This window comes from Cervus elaphus, chromosome 18, assembly GCF_910594005.1.
Source record: "Cervus elaphus chromosome 18, mCerEla1.1, whole genome shotgun sequence".
Lineage (NCBI taxonomy): Eukaryota > Metazoa > Chordata > Mammalia > Artiodactyla > Cervidae > Cervus > Cervus elaphus.
Window position 1 is genome coordinate 121,834,138 of NC_057832.1, and position 18,893 is coordinate 121,853,030.

Below are 18,893 nucleotides of genomic sequence, written 5' to 3' on the forward strand. Positions count from 1 at the left end.
TAGTATAAAGATCATATTCAAGGGATTCCTTAAGAATTAATGGATAACAAATAAATGCTTATAATGAAATGAATTAAAAATAAAAGACAAAAAATACAGTGGCGCATAAGCTCAGGGGAATACGTAACTACCAAGCACACAGGACATGAGGCAAGCATAACAGGCGTGACTCCCATGCTTGCGCAAGAGGTGAAGTGAGGCTCAGATGCGACGGCTTATGCTGGGACAGAGGCTCCCACCGCAGAGCCCACAGCTCCATTCATTGCCTGCCTACGATGTGCCAGCAACTGTGCCAAGGGCTCCTCGCCCCGCGGCCCGGCGGGGGCCACACGAGCTCACCAAGTCAGAGCTCACCATCGTAAAACCTAGGTCTGCCTAAGCCCAGGCCTGACTCCAAACTGTACTTCCCACTGCTCTAGACTGCTTCACTAAGGGCAGGTCCTACTAAAAACGATTTCTAAAAAATAAAACTTAATCATCTGAAAGTCAAAAGAAACATTTAAGGAAAACAAAGGTGTGAATTCTAAGATAATCACTGAAGTCAATTTTTTGCTAGATAACGTATTATAAATTGTGAATTACGGTTAAGAATTCTGAACTTTGTCTCAAGCTAATTTTTTTTTAAGTTTAACAAAATTTTTTCTTTTTAACTGTCATTATTCAGATTGATGGAAATCTAACATCCTGTATCTACTCTCCATTTTACAAATATTTCTAGAAATTATTTTGCATTCCATACTACTCTGTGAATACTAACAAGAACGAATTAATTTTACAAAGTCACCTTAAAATCATTCTTTTGTATCTCATTAATTTAGTCAGTCAGTGACACATTTCAGGAGGCTTGATCAGAAGGTGTTATTTTTAATAGTGGCTTCCACAAAAACATATCCTGCAGCATTTGGTGGTGAGATTTAACTACATGATGAAACATATGACTCTAATAAATCATCATATAATCTTCATTACAAATGAAATAAAAACCGCAATCTAGACATGGCTTTATTATTTTTATTTCACTGACTAGTCCACCTTACGGCCTGGACCTTGGCTGGGTTTCAACACAGCACAGCAAACTGCTGTGGAAAGAACGTCGCACGGGGGAGGTAAGGCCTGGCGTGGACAGAGCCCCCAAGCTCTAGCTTGTATCAACTTGGAAAACTCCCTGGAATTAGAGTCTTCACCGACCTGTGCTTGCATTAAGTGACGTGAACATACCTGCACCAGCTCATCCAATGAGTCTCTAACGGTGTGATGAAGAATGGTCTTTCCACACCAAACTGTTAACAATAGCTACCTAGTGCTGACAGGGTCATGGGGACATTTTCATACTTTTCTGTATTCTCCAAATTTTCAAAAGCATTAATTTTATAACTGGGGAAAAAAATGCTGTTCTTTTTTTGAAAAGAAATCTTCCTAAGCTAATCTATCAGCTCAGCTAAAAAAGCCTGGACATCTCCTCGAGCCGTCGGGCTCAGATCTGAGCACTTCCAGAGTGTCCTGGGCCCCCCGACCTGTGCGCGGCTGGCGGCTCGCTCTGGCCCCGGGCCCCCGCCCTCCTCAGCTCGGCACCCCGGCCCCTGCACTCCCACAGCGAGCTGCCCCTGCGGGGCACTGAGCCCTGCTCCGCCCTGGGCAGAGGCTGCCCCTCGACCGTCCCCGCGGGGAGGGGCCTCCCTCTGCACCAGGACGGCCCCTCGCAGGCCTCCCACCCAGACACTCCTGGGGTGCCGCTCCGAGAGCCCCTTCTCGCCCCTCCTGTGCACGAGCTCTCAGCCCGCAGACCAGGGAGGGGAGCCTCGGGCGCGAGGCCTGTCCTGACCTCGGATCCTCGGCCGGGCCCAGAACAGTGCAAGGCACAGGGTAGGCAGTCAAGAAATTCTTTGCTGATTGAGATACACATGGAAAGGGCCTCCCAGAGTGCAGTCAGGCCCCGGCAGGCGCTCACACACGGGGACCTGCCCACCACCTACCCCGCACACGACAACCGCGGCCGCAGCCTGCGTCAACACCGGCTCGGGAGAAGGCGGGTGATGTCTGTGCTTCCCAGCTCCTGCCGGCACAAGCGCCCTTCCCTACCTCTCCCTGGAGCGCTCTGGAAGACTCCAACAAGAGCTCCAGCGTCTCAACACCCTGACGGGAAAAGACAGAAGGTCACTGAGAACCGCCAACAACAGTCCCTCCGCGGCGGTGGAGCCCCGCCTGCCTGCCTGCGTGTGCACGCGTGTGCGTGTGCCCATGCTCCAGAGGCTGCTCGGGGCAGGTTACCCGTGCTGACCCGCCCCACCCCAGTGCTGCCCACACCCGAGGGGAACCTGTCTCCCGCTTCACACAGCACCAGCACAGGCGCGGTGGACAGACGCATGTTCATCTATCTCAGAACCGCATTAGCAAGTTTCAGCAGCCAGAGCGTGTCCCCACTGTGCTGTGAGCTTCCTCACTCCCGGCTCAGCCATCGACTCTGATAAAGCAGAGCTTCCTTCGCCACGAGTGACAGTGAGAGTAAGTGCAGTGAGTGATGGACCCAGAAAAACCACACTTCCCTCACTGTGTGATGGAAGACCGCACGAAGGTGCTGGGGTCTGAACGGCACTCCTAATGGACCCGCTTCAGACCCATAAAGCCCTTGTCAGCGATCTCGCTGAATCTGCCATTCCGTCCACCACGGCCTCGCTGCCCCCGCCGCCAAGTGCACACCCGGACAAGGCCCCAGCTGGGCCACCCTGCAGACACCCGGCCGCCGAGCCCGGCTGCCTCTCAGCTCTTTCCTCGGGTCCCCGCTCTCCCCTCTGCTGACCTCACCCGTGGCTTCTCAACCCAGAGCCGGAGGTCCATGCAGACCCCCAAGCCCGCGTGCGGCTGCAGCCAGCCCCCTGCCCGCAGCACTGAGCCGGGCAGTGGGGCTCAAGCTGACACTCCCCGTGTCCCCCTGCTGGCCCTGGCGACAAACCTACGCAGGGTCTGAGCCCCTGGCTGCTAGAGCTGCCCCCGCCATCATCTCTGCTCACTCTGAAGCCTCCTGTCTCCCCACTCAAGGCTGTCTCCCTGACCCTGTGCCTCCCCCCAGCCTCCTCTGCAAGGATGCGCTTCTCCGCCTTCACGCGTGTCCCAGGTCCCTGTGCCTGGACAGCACTGGGCTTCAGGCTGACTGCGTCGCTTCCCCTCCGCGGCCCAGGTCCAGCGATGCTCCTGACTTGGGACAGGAAATCACCCGCCGTACCCCTCTGTGGAGCAGCCAGCAGAGCCCCACTGTGAGTGTCGGCTCCTCCTCTGCACCCCCGGGTCACCCAGACCCTCTGACTCCCGTCCGCCCGCTCCTCAGGCCCACGCTGTCTTCACGGACCCGGTGCTAACAGGGGCTCAAGCCCCCGTCTCGAGCCCGCACCCCATTCCTACCCCGCCCACTATTCCTGCTCACAGCTCTCAGATCAGTTTCACCTATGGGAGTGCAAGTGATTTTTAAAATTGTTTGCCTTCTTCCTGTGTTTTCCAAATGTCCTGATGTAAACATCTGCGAAGGAGAGAAGCCAGCTACCTCATTGAGCTCACTCCGGCACCCAGTTTCCACCTCCGGTATCTCCTAGCTCTCCTTTCCACCCAAGCAGGCAGTCCCGCTGAGGCCAGTGCCCTCACAGTGCTGTGTCCCCACGTCCCCTCCGCGTCCTCTCCCCTCCAGCTCCACCCGCTTCACCCATCGTGCCGGCTCCTCTCAGATCTCACCTCCACAAGGCCGGCCTGACCCTGCCATCCACCCGGCCCGCCTTCTCTGAGCTCACAGGTGACCCCCTGCGGCCCGGCCACGCGCACCAGCCCTCACACACCAGGGTACTGACTACGTATAACCCGTCATGTATGCAGAAACCTTTGTCAAATGTAACTACGCTTCTATTTCTCCAAGACTAAAAGGCTCTCCAGTGTCAAACTCAGACCCCTAATTTAAAACCCTGTGATCACCTCATATTCAGACTCTAATCAATGAATAATCTTATTTTTCCAAGTCAGGTCTGCTAAATACCATGTCACTATGACCTTGACCCTTGAAAACAGCCACAGGACTCCCTGCCTCGGCCTCTGCCTCTCTTATCTGGAGAGTGGGCTCTGAATCATGAACCCAGAGATCCAATCAGTACAAATAGAATTAAATGCAAATTTTACATTTTAGCCACTGTATATTGTGCTTACTCATAAGGAGTAATAGTAATAAAATGTTTTCATTTTAAAAACTTTTCTGATGCTTATTATAAATTTGGAATATACAGAGAAGTATAAAGAAAATAATAAAAATTACATGTAACCATAGTACCCATTATAAAACTGTCTTCCTTTTAGCCAATTTTAAAAATCATCATCGTATAAATACACATTTATAAGAAAGATGTGAAAAACACTGAAAAATACAAATACCAATAAAATTCCTACTCTTAAGGAAAAAAGTCAACTTTTCAAGGATCTCTATTAAATCGACGTAGCAAAAACAAAGAAGAGAGAATTTTATAATTTTAAAGAACTTCCAGAATTTACAAGAAACACAACATCATTCGACGTACTGTCTGGGCAGAGAAGGGGTCACGGTGACACCACCTGTACAAAAAACTTGAGTCTGGCTGATAGTCCAACAGTATTAAACTAATGTTACCTGGTTTCATAATCTTCTGTTACAAAGGTGTAAGAAGGCAGGATTCTCATCAAATTCCTTCTCGTCTCACCTAACGTCCTAGACACCCCGTTCTCGAAGGCCTCCACAGAGATGGGGAGACCCAAAGCGTCAGCATCAGAGCCTCAGACGGAAGGAGGTCCTCGGGCTACAGAAACCAGACCGGGCTAAGAGAGCCTCCTCCCGCCCCGCAGCCACGCCTGACTCCGAGCAAGCTGAGACTGAGCTCGAACACCACCAGCCTGGTTTTTCATGAAAGCTGCTCACAGCCTGAGGGTTTCCGGCAGGGACTGAGACAGACGAGGACGGACGGTGCTGAGCGTGTGCTGCTCCCGGGATCTATCACTGCCGACGCCCTGGTCCCCCTTTCAGATGCGCCCTTTTCCCCAGCTATTTCTTACATATTTTATTTGGCTGATGTAATACTGTACATAACTATGTTATGTCCTGCTTTGTCCCCCATTTAAAAAATTACCCATGTCTGTACATACGTTTATAAAACAAAATTCAAAACTCTAGATTACTATGTATTAATAATGGACCAAAATAGTTTCTTAGATATTTCCAAATGGTGGATGATCTGATCGTTTCCAATTTTATCCTCTCATAAATAATGCTGCCTTTATGCATCAATCTGCCGTTATTTCTACCAATTTGGGATCAATGTCTAAGCACACGAGACCTGCAGGGAAAACAACTGAGTCTCCTACGGGTCTGACACGGCTCGGCTTTTCTAGAAAACTACTCACTGATCTGCACTCCTGTGGGGGCGGGGAAGCCTGTCTACAGTTCAGCCAGCACTGAAGACATGGTCACACGTTTGAGACCAGACACTCTTATCTCAGGGCTATCAACGGGCGCACAAAGTGTATCAAATGTTTTGCTATACTTATCTGAAACTCCTCTTCATAAAAACTTTTTACTGGTCTGCATAAGCCTCTTATTTACTACAAAAAATTCTCTGCTTTTACCTCTGAATGAAGTTTCCTTGTCACCTTTCAATTTCATTTTTAACATGTCTTCATGCTTAAGTTTTAAATCTCTGTAATTCTTTAGATTAGAAAGAACATTTTCACCCATTAAAGCTTTGAATCTTAAGACTGGGTATGAATATTTAAATAATTGTTGTAAGGTCATACTGAATATGCAGTTTAGTTAAGCAACACTGGTGGTTTACAAGTACAACATATGTCCAATCACATAAAAATTCAGAACTGTTACATAAATAACAGAAGAGGAACTGCGCCGCACTTACCTGGGAGAGGCAGGCTGTGATTCCAAAAAAAATCTGACACGACTCTGGAGAAAAGCCATTTACTCTGTTGTTCACGGATTAAGAGTCCAATGAAATGAGACCAGTGCAACCTCTATGCCGCTCTGAGACAGCTCCGACCGGCCCGTGTGGACACCGCCCACCTTCTGCTTCCCACTCAATCCATTCAGCAGAGATGCAGGCGTAAGCTGGCCAAAGAAGAGCGCAGGGCAGGGGGAAGGACGCAGAAAGGACGGAGGCGTGCGGTAAAGCACACCCTCAGAGCCTCTCTCCACGTGCACCAGCGGGATGGGCGCCACACGCTCGTGGGAAAAGCGCCTAACTACACACACACACACATGCACACACATGCGCGTGCACACGCACACACGTGCACGCACGCAAACGCACACACATGCATACACGCGCGCACACACACACATGCACACACACGAGTGCACACACACACACAGCCACATCCGGCCCAGCACTGTCCTGAAAGAACAGTGAGTTCACCTGAGCATGATTACTTCTGTTGCCTAGAGGAATCTTTCATAAAAGAACCCAAGTTCTAGCTTTAGCACCATCATACTCTGTGAACTTGGGCGAGACAATGCTGAGCTACAGCGTTCCCTTCATTAAAACAAAGGTTGGAATATGTATGTAATTCCCAAGGTCTGTCCCAGTCCTGAAGCTCTGGCTCTTAAAACCCCATCAACATACTCTTTGAGGGCTCACAGCGTGCAGCCCTGGGCGCGGGGCTCTCTGTCAGCACATGTGACCTCCAGGGGCCTGAACTTCAGTCTGTTCAAAGCAAATGTGACTTTTTAAGGAATCTGGAGCGTCTGGACCTCGAATGGGTTACAGCGTTACTTCTGCGTGCTGAGCCAACACGCAGTGCAGAGGCAGCTTCCTGGGGGCAGCAATGCAGTCCTGGTGAGCCTCTGTCTGCTATGCATGTTGGGGGGGTGTGTGGGGGAGGGTGTTTGTGTGTTCCACAGTCACACTTGGGAAGCAGCAAATGAAGCCACACGCAGTGCAGGGCAGCTCCCCGGGGCAGGAATGCGGCCCTGGCGACCCTGTCTGCAGAACTGGGCCCCAAGCAGGCGCTCCACATTAAGGGTGGAATTAATGTGGAAATGGATTAATACACTTCCATCCAACATGATAAAAGAATAACAGTGCATGATATAAAACTAAAAATGTCCTGATGGTCTCTTCCCCAATCTATTCTTCAAATAGTTCGTGACTGGGTTCATATAGACCGAGAATTTTACAAACAGTCCATCTAACCAGACACCACAGAAGCCATCTGTTCCAAAGACAACAGAACTGAGTCCAGACTGCCTGGGTCCTAAAGCCAATTTGCAGAACGAGAACTCGAGCCTCGGGCCCAGGCTACCGCTGCTTCCAGGCAGCTGGCCCCCGCCCCCAGGGGGAACACCAAGGATCAGGGACAGACGCCTGGACACGGGAGGGACAGAGCAGGACACACACACCACCTCCTGACTCACACGTAAGCGCAGCAAGTGAGGCCCGCTCGGGTCTCAGGCCCAGAGTCACCCTCTCCCTCCCCACTTTCCCAAAAAGGATACGGGAGAAGAGCTCCACACTGAACGGACAGGATCACCCAAGAAGGCTGAGGAAGAAAACAGAAGTGCAAATCAGAACACAGTTCCGGTTCACACTCAGAATGCCGCCACGCGACCAGCGCTGCTCCTGGGAATGAAAGGCTGTTACAGCAGTGAGGCAGCCTCCAGCTTACAGTCACCAGCTTTCAAGTATCGCGTCAAGTATCAGCTATTAGTCCCCAAGGGGAAAAGCCCAACCGTGGAATGAAACACTACCAGCTCTTTAAAAGCTTATTATATATTGAAACTTAAATTCTAGGTTTCCACACTTGCTCAGTCACTCCAGCTGTGTCAGACTTTGGGCCACTGCGTAAGCCTCTAGTCCAGCTAGAAGCTATCTTCACGACTGGAGGCTTTCCCCACCCATGTCCCACGTACACACGACCCCTCCAAGTCTCCTCTGGAGTCCTGAGTCCTGACTGCTCTAAAGGCGGGAATTTGGGGGTTTTTCTTCAGGAGGCCAAGTAGATACAATGTTTGTAAATCCCATGACGCCTTTCTGTCTGGTGATCCTTCTATGAACTGCAAAACACATTACTTACTACCTTTTTGGGTAAATTATATTTTTGAAAAATCATCTTACTTTGCCATTTAATTTTGAAAATCACATTAACCATTATCCTGGTAGGTCTGCTTCACAGAATCTGTGTAAAAACACACAGTAGCCAGCTGACTTCAGAAACCTCAGCTGCTTGTATGACACTCACTTCTAATGTACCACGTATACCTTGGAAGAACCTCAGAAATCAAAGTGCGTTCTCCTTATACGCCAGGTAACATCAACAATTCCTCAGCGTAAGTCCATATATGTGTGACATCTGTGAAGAGTTACTTCACATTTCACCAAAGTTGTAGCTTTGTGGCTGAGCCACCAAGCAGGAAGGAGTGTGTAACGTTGTCCGTGACTCTGGTCCTGGGGAGACTCCAGTGACAGGGAGGGAACTGGCCCCCCAGAACCTCCCACGGGCTCTGCCTCCCGCTCCATTTGGTGTCTCAGCTGCGACCTCAAAGCCCTCCGCGGCCAACGCGTGTGGAGCACCAGGTGGCTTTCCTGAGACCAGTTCCCCGGCAGGAGGGTACGGCAGAAGGCCAGCTCAGCACCCTGAAACGCGACTCAGGTGGGCGGGCCAGAGGAGCTGACACCGTGGACAGGCAGCCTTACCACTCTGCCTGCAGCAGTCACCCCGAAAGCGGCCCCTGGGGGCTGCAGGAGGGGAAAGTACAGGTGCACTTAGGGACTGCTGGGCTTGCTGCTGCAAAGTCGTCAAATCATGAACAGACTCGCTCTGACCCCTCATCCGGGTAAGCCTAGATAAGGTACTGCAGCTGAGGAGGAGGACACACTCGTAATAACGCAGAAATGGGGAACTAGAAGAGCACAGTAATCAGGAGCTATTTATCCCCAAAGCAAGCAACAATATATAAAATAAAGCCACTGCAAGTCAGCATAATTAACACTTCCAAGGAGGCCTCCAAGGCCACTGGGGAAGTGTTTCCACTAAAAAATGGGTTTAAAAAGTCTTGGTGGCAGGCTTCCCTGGTGGCTCAATGGTTAAGAATCTGCTGCCAACACAGGAGACACGGGTTCAATCCCTGGTCTGGGACAATCCCACATGTTGCAGAGCTACTGAGCCTCCACTCCAGAGCCCAGGAGCCACGGCTACTGAGCCTCCGCTCTACAGCCCAGGAGCCATGGCTACTGAGCCTCCACTCCAGAGCCCTGGGCACCGAGCACGCCTGGCCCCACCTTCGGCCAAGCGCAGCCAGCAGCCTGGCGGCACACCAAGCGGGTCAGACGAGGCCTGAGGCTTCCGCGCTGTCCCGGAGTGAGCACAGACTTGCACTGCTCTGGAAGACTCCTCCACCGCGTCCCCACACTGCAGCCCTGGACAGCGTGGGGCGGCCACGAGTTAAAGGCAGGCTGGCACGCTGAGAGGGAGAGCGTGCACAGAGCCCGGGAGCAGCGGGAGACGAGACGCAGGGCTGTGGTCAGCCAACTGGGACACAACGGCTACTTCTGGGCAGCGCATGGCGGACACCCTTCCTGGGACCGCTACCTCTGTGAGGGACTTGCTAATGGGCTCAGGGCTTCAGCAGTGCCTGGTCACCAGCCTGCACTCCCCTCAGAGCTGGTGCTGTGGGCGGGACAGAGGACCAGGTCCCCCAGGATCCACCCACCACCCCCCAGGGTCTCTACACTGAAATGCAGACTTGCTGCCATTGCCTCCCTTCTCTGTTTACATTCCAGTTTGGGCGATTTGTATATAAATACTAATATATGTATTTATGACAAATGTTATCTTACATAACAATTTCATTTCAGGGTAATAAAGGGGGTACTACAAAATATTTGCTACAAAAAGGGGCTTGAAGGGGTCACCAGACTTAAGCAGCGCTGCTGCAACTGGTCTGGGGACAAGGACCCTGGCACCCCAAATTTATTACCAAGGGGCTGCCCTTTGAAGGCCCATGAAGAGTCCACACAGTTTACCTGGAGTCACTGTGACAACAGGCTGCAGGCTAGTATGTGGGGGAGAGATGAGGTTCGCTCCCCACAGCCACAAATGGATGGACACCAACCAGGGCCCCAGGGTGCCCGGTGCCCGAGGCAGGTCCACTCTCTTCCAAGGCGGCCCAGGGGAGGCAGGCAAGACACCTGCTGACATCAGTCCTCACGAAGGACCAGGTGGAGTGAGCCCGCTGGCCAGGCAGAAAGAAGCAGCCAGCCAGCACCGCGACCGCTGCGCTTCAACAGAGCAAAGCAACCGCGCGTGGTTCTGACGCACAGTGGCTGCAGGAGGGCCTGGCAGGCGAGGACGCTCCTGTGAGGCATACCTGCCTGCAGGCTCCCTCTCACAAGTCGGGCTTCTGCGCCTGCGAGGCAGCATTTCAGAGCCTGCATGCCAGTGAGGCGGACGACCGCAGCAGCAAGCCGGCCTGCAGGCTGCCTGCCGCAGCACTCGCCCCTAACGGCCAGGCTCTCAGTATTAAGCCCCGGTAACCTTCATACTGATTTTAAGATAACACATGCAACAGCATGAAATAGAGAAGAAGAAGAAAAAAAAAAGTGAAATAAAACCATTTTAAAACAAATGCATAATACGAAACTGAAAGATCAAAATTACAAACATAAATTTCAAAGACCCATATTTAACAGCAGTTAGTTCGACCCTCAGCAGCAAGAGCAGCAACAGGACACAGATGAACAAGCTCTGAGCAGCTCAGCCAGCAGCGGACACCCCACTTTCTAGAATAAACGACCCACAGCTCTCAAGCTGGAGAGTGGAAGTGAGAGCTCCTGGGGGGACAGCAAGACCAGCGGTCACCATGACCCTTGTCAGAGGGCAGTGAACAGCCAGACAGCGCGGGGCTCCACCCGACCTGCCTGCCTGGAAATCAGGCCCCCGGCCGCGGTGTGGGTGCGAGGGAGCCCTGCTCCAGGAGAGTCTCGGGGAGTCGATCCAGCTTCCGAGCAGAATGCACCAGCGTCGTCTCCGTCAAGACAGCACATCCACTGCCTTCGACATGTTTTCTTGGCCTGGAGAACTTCTGGCCCGTGGCAAACAGGCTCACGGCAGCAGGTGCGCAAGCTGTGGCGTACAGGACTGGGCCTCCTGCTGGCTGGTCTCCGAGGCATCAGACGTGCTACAAGCGCTTCCCACCCAGACCCAAGCCTGAGCCAACAGCCTGAGAAGAGCCGCACAGAATTCTGTGCGCCGCTTTCAAGATACACGACCAAGGGTGTAACACTGGGTAGATGCACCACCCACCTTGACGACAGGCAAATCAAAGACCTCGCGGGCCTCTCCCACCTCCGGATTGTCCCCATCCTCCGAGATGATGTGCGAGGCGAGCGCGTTGTAGGACACTTCCTTTGCTTTCCCGGCTTTCAGAAGCTGAATAACCTTCAAAGAAGCACACGAGTTACAAGGGAACAGGCTGCATTTCAATGCATACAACTGATGACCAATCGCGAAAATTCTAATAAACATCCACCACATTCTCCACACAGGATTAACACCTGCCCCCAAGTCATTTGCAAGGAAACCTACAGGGACAACAAAATGCATTTCAAGTCTTGATTCACTGACACGGAAGCACAGAGCTCCTGTGACCGAGGTACTGCACGGTGTCCCTCCTGAAGACAGAAGGACTGAAAGACAAGGTGAGCACGCCCGGGCGAGCACTGGACTCACAGTGTCTCAACAGAAAGGCTCGGGGACAGGCAGTTCTAATAAACGGAGAAGTTCTGCAAGAGGCGCTAGAGGAGCCGAGTCTTGAGGAACTTAAGGCGTCAGCCACGCAGAAACAAAGTCATTGTGCGGAGGGAGGCCTTCAACATGCTGGCAGAAGAACACAGATCAGACCATCGACGGTGTTGCACAGATGCTACGCCTTTGTATTTTACCCCCAAATAATATAGAGTGTCTTCTGAAAGAGAGGCTGAGTAGGAGGCAGTCAGCAGGGAAGACCATGATCAGACACGACAGAAAGATCACCGCCAGTGGAAGAAGGACAGGTTTACTTTGCAGGAGTGGAGGCAAGACAGGCGTTAAGAAACACCTGCGATAACTCAGGTGAAAGAGGCAGGTCACAGAACAGGACAGGAAGATGATGCAAGGGAATTAGCAAGACTTGGTGACTGAGGGGGCATGTGCAAGAAACTGCAACACCACAGCACAGCTCCCAAGCACCACTAAGAGATCACGGGGGAAAGAAAGTTTTAGTTTAGGGCATGGCTTTCTCTGGCGCCACTGTACGATCTAGGAGGACATGCAGCGCATTGAGGAGGCCAGGGTCCTACCCGAGCAAAGCCATCTGTGTATGACAAAGATGGGGGCAAAGCTCTGAGCAAACGGGCCCCCAGAGCACAGGGCAGGCAGAAACAGAGGCCGGGCAGGCAGTGGAGGCTGGAGGGCGGCTGGAGGCCCCGGGCCGGGTCTGAGCAGCACACCGCAAGCTCGGGACGGTGAGAGCGCCCATGTGTGGATGTGAACTAGAAGTCCATTCGACACACGTGAACTCTCGGAACCCTCATTTTAAGATTCAGAGAATCAACCACCTTTCAGAAAATATAGTTTCAGACCTAAGTGGTTTGCAAGGACATGTTTAAGCCCTTAGACTTGATTCACAGTTGAGTAAACATGGATCCAGTTCAGCTTCCTCCAGGTTTTAAGTAATATTCGCTTCAATTCTCTGTTTACAGTCAGTCTTAAAATGAACCAGAAGGTAGGAAGCAGAGGGGAGAGGAACAGCAGGCAGTGAAGAAAAGGAACCCACGCTGGAAGGGAGAAGTCTCCACCCTGCTACAGGCACTTACCTTCACTTGTCTGAGCTCACCACCTGTTTATCCAAGTCAAAGCCTCTACTTTAGAGTGGAGAAAGGATCCACCTTGGGGGCTGCCAAGCGTTTAGTCACTAGGACACCAGCACACAAGCCTCTAGAAGGCCAAGACCCATCAGCCTGCCACAGCTCTTTGGTCTCTAAGTTTATCTACTAAGTCCCCGTCTCTACTCGGGAGGCCCGGGCCTCAGTTCTCCACGCTCAGCAGGCACAGCCAAGGGGACACGCAGACGACGTGACTGTACAGATAAACTTTAGGGAAAAGAACACCTGGAGACCCAACTACAGTTCATTCCCACAATGGAGGCATAAAATCCTGACGTTCAAACAGATGCACTACTTTAGGAGAGGAGAGAACAGGACAGGACCGAGCTGCAGACAGGCTAGCTGGGCGGAGGGGTGGGGGTGGTGGCTGCCACCTCGGGGGCGACTAACTGTCCCCTGAGCATCCCGGGACCCGCGTCCCTACTGGCTCCACCCTGCCGAAGCTCCCACCCCGGAACCACCCGTCGCCCCGGGGCCCCCGGAGCGCCGGGGCTGCCGCGGGAGGGTATCCCCGTCCGGACTCCGCCCACGAAGGAGCGGAGAGACGAGGTGGGGCGGGGGGAAGCCGGCGAGGCGCCGCGCGACCGCAGGCGGGTTCCCCCACGGGGAGGGGACGGGGACACCCGGCGCTGGACTCTCCGCGTAGACCCCCTCCACGTGCCCGCCTCCCCCCGAGCCTGGGCACAGCGCCCCCAACCCCGCGCCCGCCGCGGACCCCGCAGACGCGCCCCAAGTCCCCTCCTGGGGCTCCCCTAGCCTCGGGGTGCCCTCCCGCGGGGGCTGCAGACGCCGGTGCCAGCTCCGTCTCCGCCGGCCTTACTCGGCGCCGGGCGGCCGGGTCTCCGCGCAGCCGGACTCGCGGGTCCCGGGGACCCGGACGCGCGCGCGGGTGGCGCGGGCCCGGGACGCGGGGACGCGGCAGGGTGGAGGCGGGGTACCTGCGGGTCGAGGTCGCCCACCGCGTAGTACTTGACCTCCTTGAACATCTCCTCGGGGACGCGGGGCGCCTGGCCCGACATGGTCGCGGCGGCCCCGAGGCTCCGCAGCGGCGGCTCCCGCCCGGCCCCGCGGGGCCCGCTCCCCAACGGCGCGGCCGGCGAGCGGCCCCTGCTCCGGCGCTACGAGTCGGACCCTCGGCGCCCCCGCCCTCGGCGCCGCTGGAGCGCGGGAGCCGCGCGCGTCCCGTGGGCCGCACCATCCCGCCAGCCGCCGAGGGGGAGCCGAGGGCCGGGGGCCGCTCGGCCGGCGCCGCCCGGAGCCCTCCGCCGCGGCCCGAGGATAGGGAGGCACTCAGCTGAGAGGGCTGCCAGCCGCGGAGCGCGGGGCGCGGGGCGGCCGCCGCCCCTGGGGGAGCACGGAGGTCGCGGGGAGAAGCGCTCCCCCCGGCGGGGCTGCAGTGGGCCGGCCCGGGGGAGGACGGCAGCGCGGCGGGCCCTCCCGTCGGCCCGCGCGGCCGCACGCGCTGCGCCTGCGCGCTTCGGGGGGCGGGGCCCGGGCGAGCGGAGCGCCGCCGCCGGCGGCCCAACGGAAACCTGAGGTGACTGTCAGGAGCCGGGTGGGGGAGGGGGAGGCCCGGGCTGCAGGGCAGGGGCCGAGCGCCGCGGGCTGCTGGCGGCGCGCCGGCCCGGTGGGCGCGGCCACTGGGCTTCTCCCCATCGCCCGAGCCGGCTCCTGCCCGGGGACCCTGGGCGGTCGGAACCAGCCCCGCTCTCCTCACTCCGGGCGCCGTTGACGACACCTGGCGCGACGCGCGCCCGCGCTGTGACGTTATCGGGCGGCGCCCGGAGAGCCGCGTTCGGGGCGCACCTGCGCGGGGTGGGAGCGAAACCGGGCGGCCGGTGGGACCCCCGCGTCCCCCGGGGCTCACGCCGCGGCCGGGGCCTGGGGGTGGAAAAGCACATAAAGGAGGCCCGCTGCTGATCCCTGCTAAGCGGAAAGCCGTTCGATTCAGTCGCTCAGTCGTGTCCGACTCTGCGACCCCATGGACTGCAGCACGCCACGCCTCCCTGTCCATCACCAACTCCCGGAGTTTACTCAAACTCATGTCCGTCGAGTGGGTGATGCCATCCAACTGTCTCTTCCTCTTGTCGTGAAGTAAATGTTAATGGAATTGGTCGGGGGAAAAAAGAAAAACCTTTCAGAATGACTGTGGCAGTCTCCTGTAGCATTCACTCATTTCTGAGGCTATCACTTTTTAGTCTGCGATCATACATAAGTTCTGAAAGAGAGTAGTTGTGGTTGGTTCATTGACCAGGACTCAGTACCGGGGACACTGGCTCTGTTTAATCAGCAGACACGCCTTTGGTTGTCTGTACACTCATTATGTGTGTAATAAGTGGTTTTTGTATGGTCAGAAAGTAAGCACATTGTATGTTAGTGGCTCAGTCATGTCTGACTCTTTGCCACCCCATGGACTGTAGCCCGCCAGGCTCTTCTGTCCATGGAATTCTCCAGACAAGAAAACTGGAGTGGGATGCCATTGCCTCCTCCAGAGGATCTTCCCGACCCAGGGATGGAATCTGCGTCTCCTGCGTTGGCAGGCGGTTTCTTCACCACTGCGCCAACTGGGAAGCCCAAGCACCTATTTAGTCTTAAATATCCTTATATTTTATCATTCTGATGTTTTCTCTTTTTTCATTTGTCTTTTGAATAGTCTGAAACAACCCTGTTCTAATGCTAATAATTTTTTTTTTCTACAAATAATAAAAACATTGGGTACTTGCCTGAATAAGAATATACTGTCCTCCTTTTGACTAGCCAAGCATAAGTTTGGTATTGGCCATTGTAACATTTTACCTTCTATGTTAAGAAAATGTAGGAGTGATAAATTCGTTCTAAATATCAAATCAAAATGAGCATCCCCTTTTATTGACCTGTGTGAGAGAACTTACTAGCTTTTTTCTTCCTTGGTTAAACAGGAACTAAGCATGTACTTTTATAATAAAAGACTTAAAGCATATCTCAACCAGGTGTTTTATTTTGTAAGTTAAAAAAAGAACTTGTAACATTCAACAGGGCAACTTTACCCTAGTGTGATTTCAGATAGTCAAGAAGGCAAATTATGGAACTAAGAAATCTGTTATTTAAAATCTCATCAACCTGTCAAGAGATTGTTAAACTATGCAAGGTCAGTGTTGTACACATTGGGCCTTATCTCACCAACATCAGGAGGGTCCCGGTCAGAGTGTATCTAACGCACTGCTGCTTTGCCAGTAATAAAAGAAACTTCTTTAGATGAAATCTAACTTCACCTGGGTAAGGCATGTTCTGAGGAAGTGTCTGTTCATTTAATGAAAGCTTTGTGGTTCTTTAACTTGGGTACACGTATGACCCCAAACGTGACATTGAGCATTAATATATTTACAGCTTCTCCCAACTAAGTTCAAAGCATGGTCATTTTGTTCTAATCAACCTGCAGAGAACAAACAGCCTGTTTAATACTAACTTGATATACAGGGTAACACTTCTCATTTTTTATTTTGCAAAATTGGCTATCTTACAGATAGAGGGAAAAGGTGTGAAATTAGGAAATGGAAAAGTAAAGTTGAGAACAACTCAAATTGTACTCACTGGCAGGAACTTGAGGCCGTTATTAGTAAGTTAATTTACAATTTTTTTTTTTTTAATGCACGTCTTTCTATTCTATGCAACAATCTCAGTCTTGTTCTCATGTTCAGTTCAGCTAGTCACATACCCCTTAAAGTTAGGTACTATCACTGTTTAGTAAACCTTTCGTTGGGGTTTATAGACTACAATATTTGACCTTTTCATGAAAGGGAGTACTTAAACTAGAGGCATCAGCAAGCCAGCATTTTCCCGCAGGAGAACCTGGGAGCCAAAAAACATGTGTTTCTTTATGGGAGCAGTCAGCCAGCCAACCCACAGGGCACAGTTGCCACCAAATGTCATGTATTCAGTGTAGAAAAACCAGGGAACATGAATAAGGGAAAAATAAATTATCTCAAATCCTATCCTGGAAGCAGCGTTACTGAAATCCTTCCTGACACTGTCTCACACATATATTTTTCCTTGAAAAAAAATTATACTGTTCTGTTGCTGGCCTAAAAAAAAACAAAAAGGTCCTTCCAGGTCAGTAGATAAAAGATCTACACCATTTAATGGATACATAATGCTCTGTTTTTAAATGTACCTTAACTTCATAACCAACTCTATCATGCTTTCGTTTCCAGTTTGACAGTTTCAGGGCTGTAAAGTCATCGCACAGTTAGACCACGCGTCTTATGCTCTTCTTCCGTGCTCCGAGGTCAGGGACTAGCGCCACCCGTCTCCCCGCTCGTGGACCGCGTGCGGAGCACAGCGTGAGCATTCATCACCAGGACTCGGTCATTGGTCCCGGCTCTGGCGGTGGTGCCCCGCGGAGGCATCTCGACTGGAGGGGAGGGAAATAGCTGGCCTCCAGGGACAGAGGCTGGAAAGCTGCCCAGCGCCCTGGAAGCCCAGGGCAGCCGGCACGCCGACCGCTCGGTGCGCAGGGCCCAGGGTGCCGCTGTGGGGGCGTGGCCGGAGGACACGTGCAGCCTCCACCGGATCAAGACGCCGGATGCTTCCTCCGGGCTGCTGTCCTGCGGCTGTCCTGTCTGGGAGCCATTTCCTGCCTGCACTCCAGAGGGGAGGAAGCAAGCAGAACATCGCTCGGGAGGCACCCCGGCCGCCAAGCCTATGGAGAGTCGCCTACCGCCCAGTCCACCCACTTCCACTGGCCAGAACGGGAAACAGGAACCCTGCCCTGCAGGGGAGGCTGGGAAACGTGGTCTTCCTGGTATCCAGGAAAAGGAGATGGGATCGATGGCACTGCCAATTTCTGCCATCTTTAGTTTCAAAACAATTCTAACAAACTAAGATCATACTAATAGACTACAATAAAACATTTTAGAAATTTTATTAAAGATAATTTTAAAAACCATGCTTGCACCTAGCCACTTGGTAGACATGAGTTGGGGGGTCGGTGGCTCTGTGTGGAAAGGGTGAGCGATGGATGTCCTCTTAGAAAGCATCAGGTGTTGGGCCGAGGCCTGCAGCAGCAGCCTCCAGCCCCCTCCTCCCGCAGGTCTGCACTCCGTTCGACCTTGTTCCCTGCCCAGGATGCCGACCTCCCTGGGTGACAGTAACAGGCTCCCAGTTGAATCTGCTGAACGAGGAGCCCAGCACAGCTGAGAGGGCAGGAGGGACTGCTGTGTTTATTTTTTGGACCTCTGGGCACGCTGCCTGGAACTGGCAAGGTCACCTGACCTATACAGCTGCCTCCTCCGAGGCCCCGGTCACCTTTCCTTCCTCTCATTCCTTTGGCCCTTGGTTCCCCCACCACCCACACGTCGGCCTCCACCTTTGTAGCCATCCCTTTATAAATCCGCTTTCTCAGGTGATGCTAATGTGAGTAGGCTGCTTCAGCCATGACCCGAATTACATAGCAGACATGGAGACCTGATGGAACATTGAGAAATCTTTTCTTGCAAATAAATGTTATGCCTGCCCTCGAAAAGCTAACAAATAATTGGGTACACAAGCCTGAGAGTGGTGGAATTAATAAATGCAGTGGAGCTTTAGAGAAGCACTCCCTGTGTGCCGGGATCGATGGGACAAACTTCTCAGATGGAGCGGGTAAGAGAAAAGTTGCATGTTTTAGATAGTAATTGGTTATTTGATAAAAAAGGGGTAAATAGGAAATCATACGAAATAAATGCCAAGTATATGAAGGTCCTGAAGTCCCACCAGAGCAGGCTGTTGAATTTGAGGTGTAGAATAAACCTGTAGCAGTGGTAACAGGAGAAAAAGAGAACCGCTTACTAGCTGTTGAAGGTAAACTTCTTTGTGGCAGGCTAGCTTTTGAATTAACTCTTGCTTCATTTATAGCCTTCAGTGTGTAAACAGAAATTCTCGTTATGCATTGTAGCGGCCATCTGATGGGAAGCACCCGGCAGCACTGACATGCCAAGGAATTAGAACACA

At 53.0% G+C, this 18,893-nt stretch overlaps 1 protein-coding gene across 2 annotated transcripts in view; it reads right to left on the bottom strand.

Annotated features, from left to right (window-relative positions):
• The window catches only part of PAXIP1 (PAX interacting protein 1), a 39,890-nt gene extending 25,814 nt beyond the window's left edge, over nt 1-14,076 (bottom strand). The window contains exons 1-4 of one of the 2 annotated variants that reach the window (XM_043872444.1): nt 13,865-14,076; nt 11,308-11,442; nt 7,502-7,545; nt 5,910-5,973 (exon numbers count right to left, since the gene is read on the bottom strand). In XM_043872444.1, coding sequence (XP_043728379.1) covers nt 5,910-5,973; nt 7,502-7,545; nt 11,308-11,442; nt 13,865-13,945 — 324 coding nt within the window. In that variant the 5' untranslated portion in view covers nt 13,946-14,076. Of the gene's footprint in view, nt 1-1,973; nt 3,362-5,909; nt 5,974-7,501; nt 7,546-11,307; nt 11,443-13,864 lie in introns of those variants that run through there. The other variant, XM_043872445.1, reaches the window with a different exon arrangement.
• Nucleotides 14,077-18,893: the final 4,817 nt, after the last annotated feature.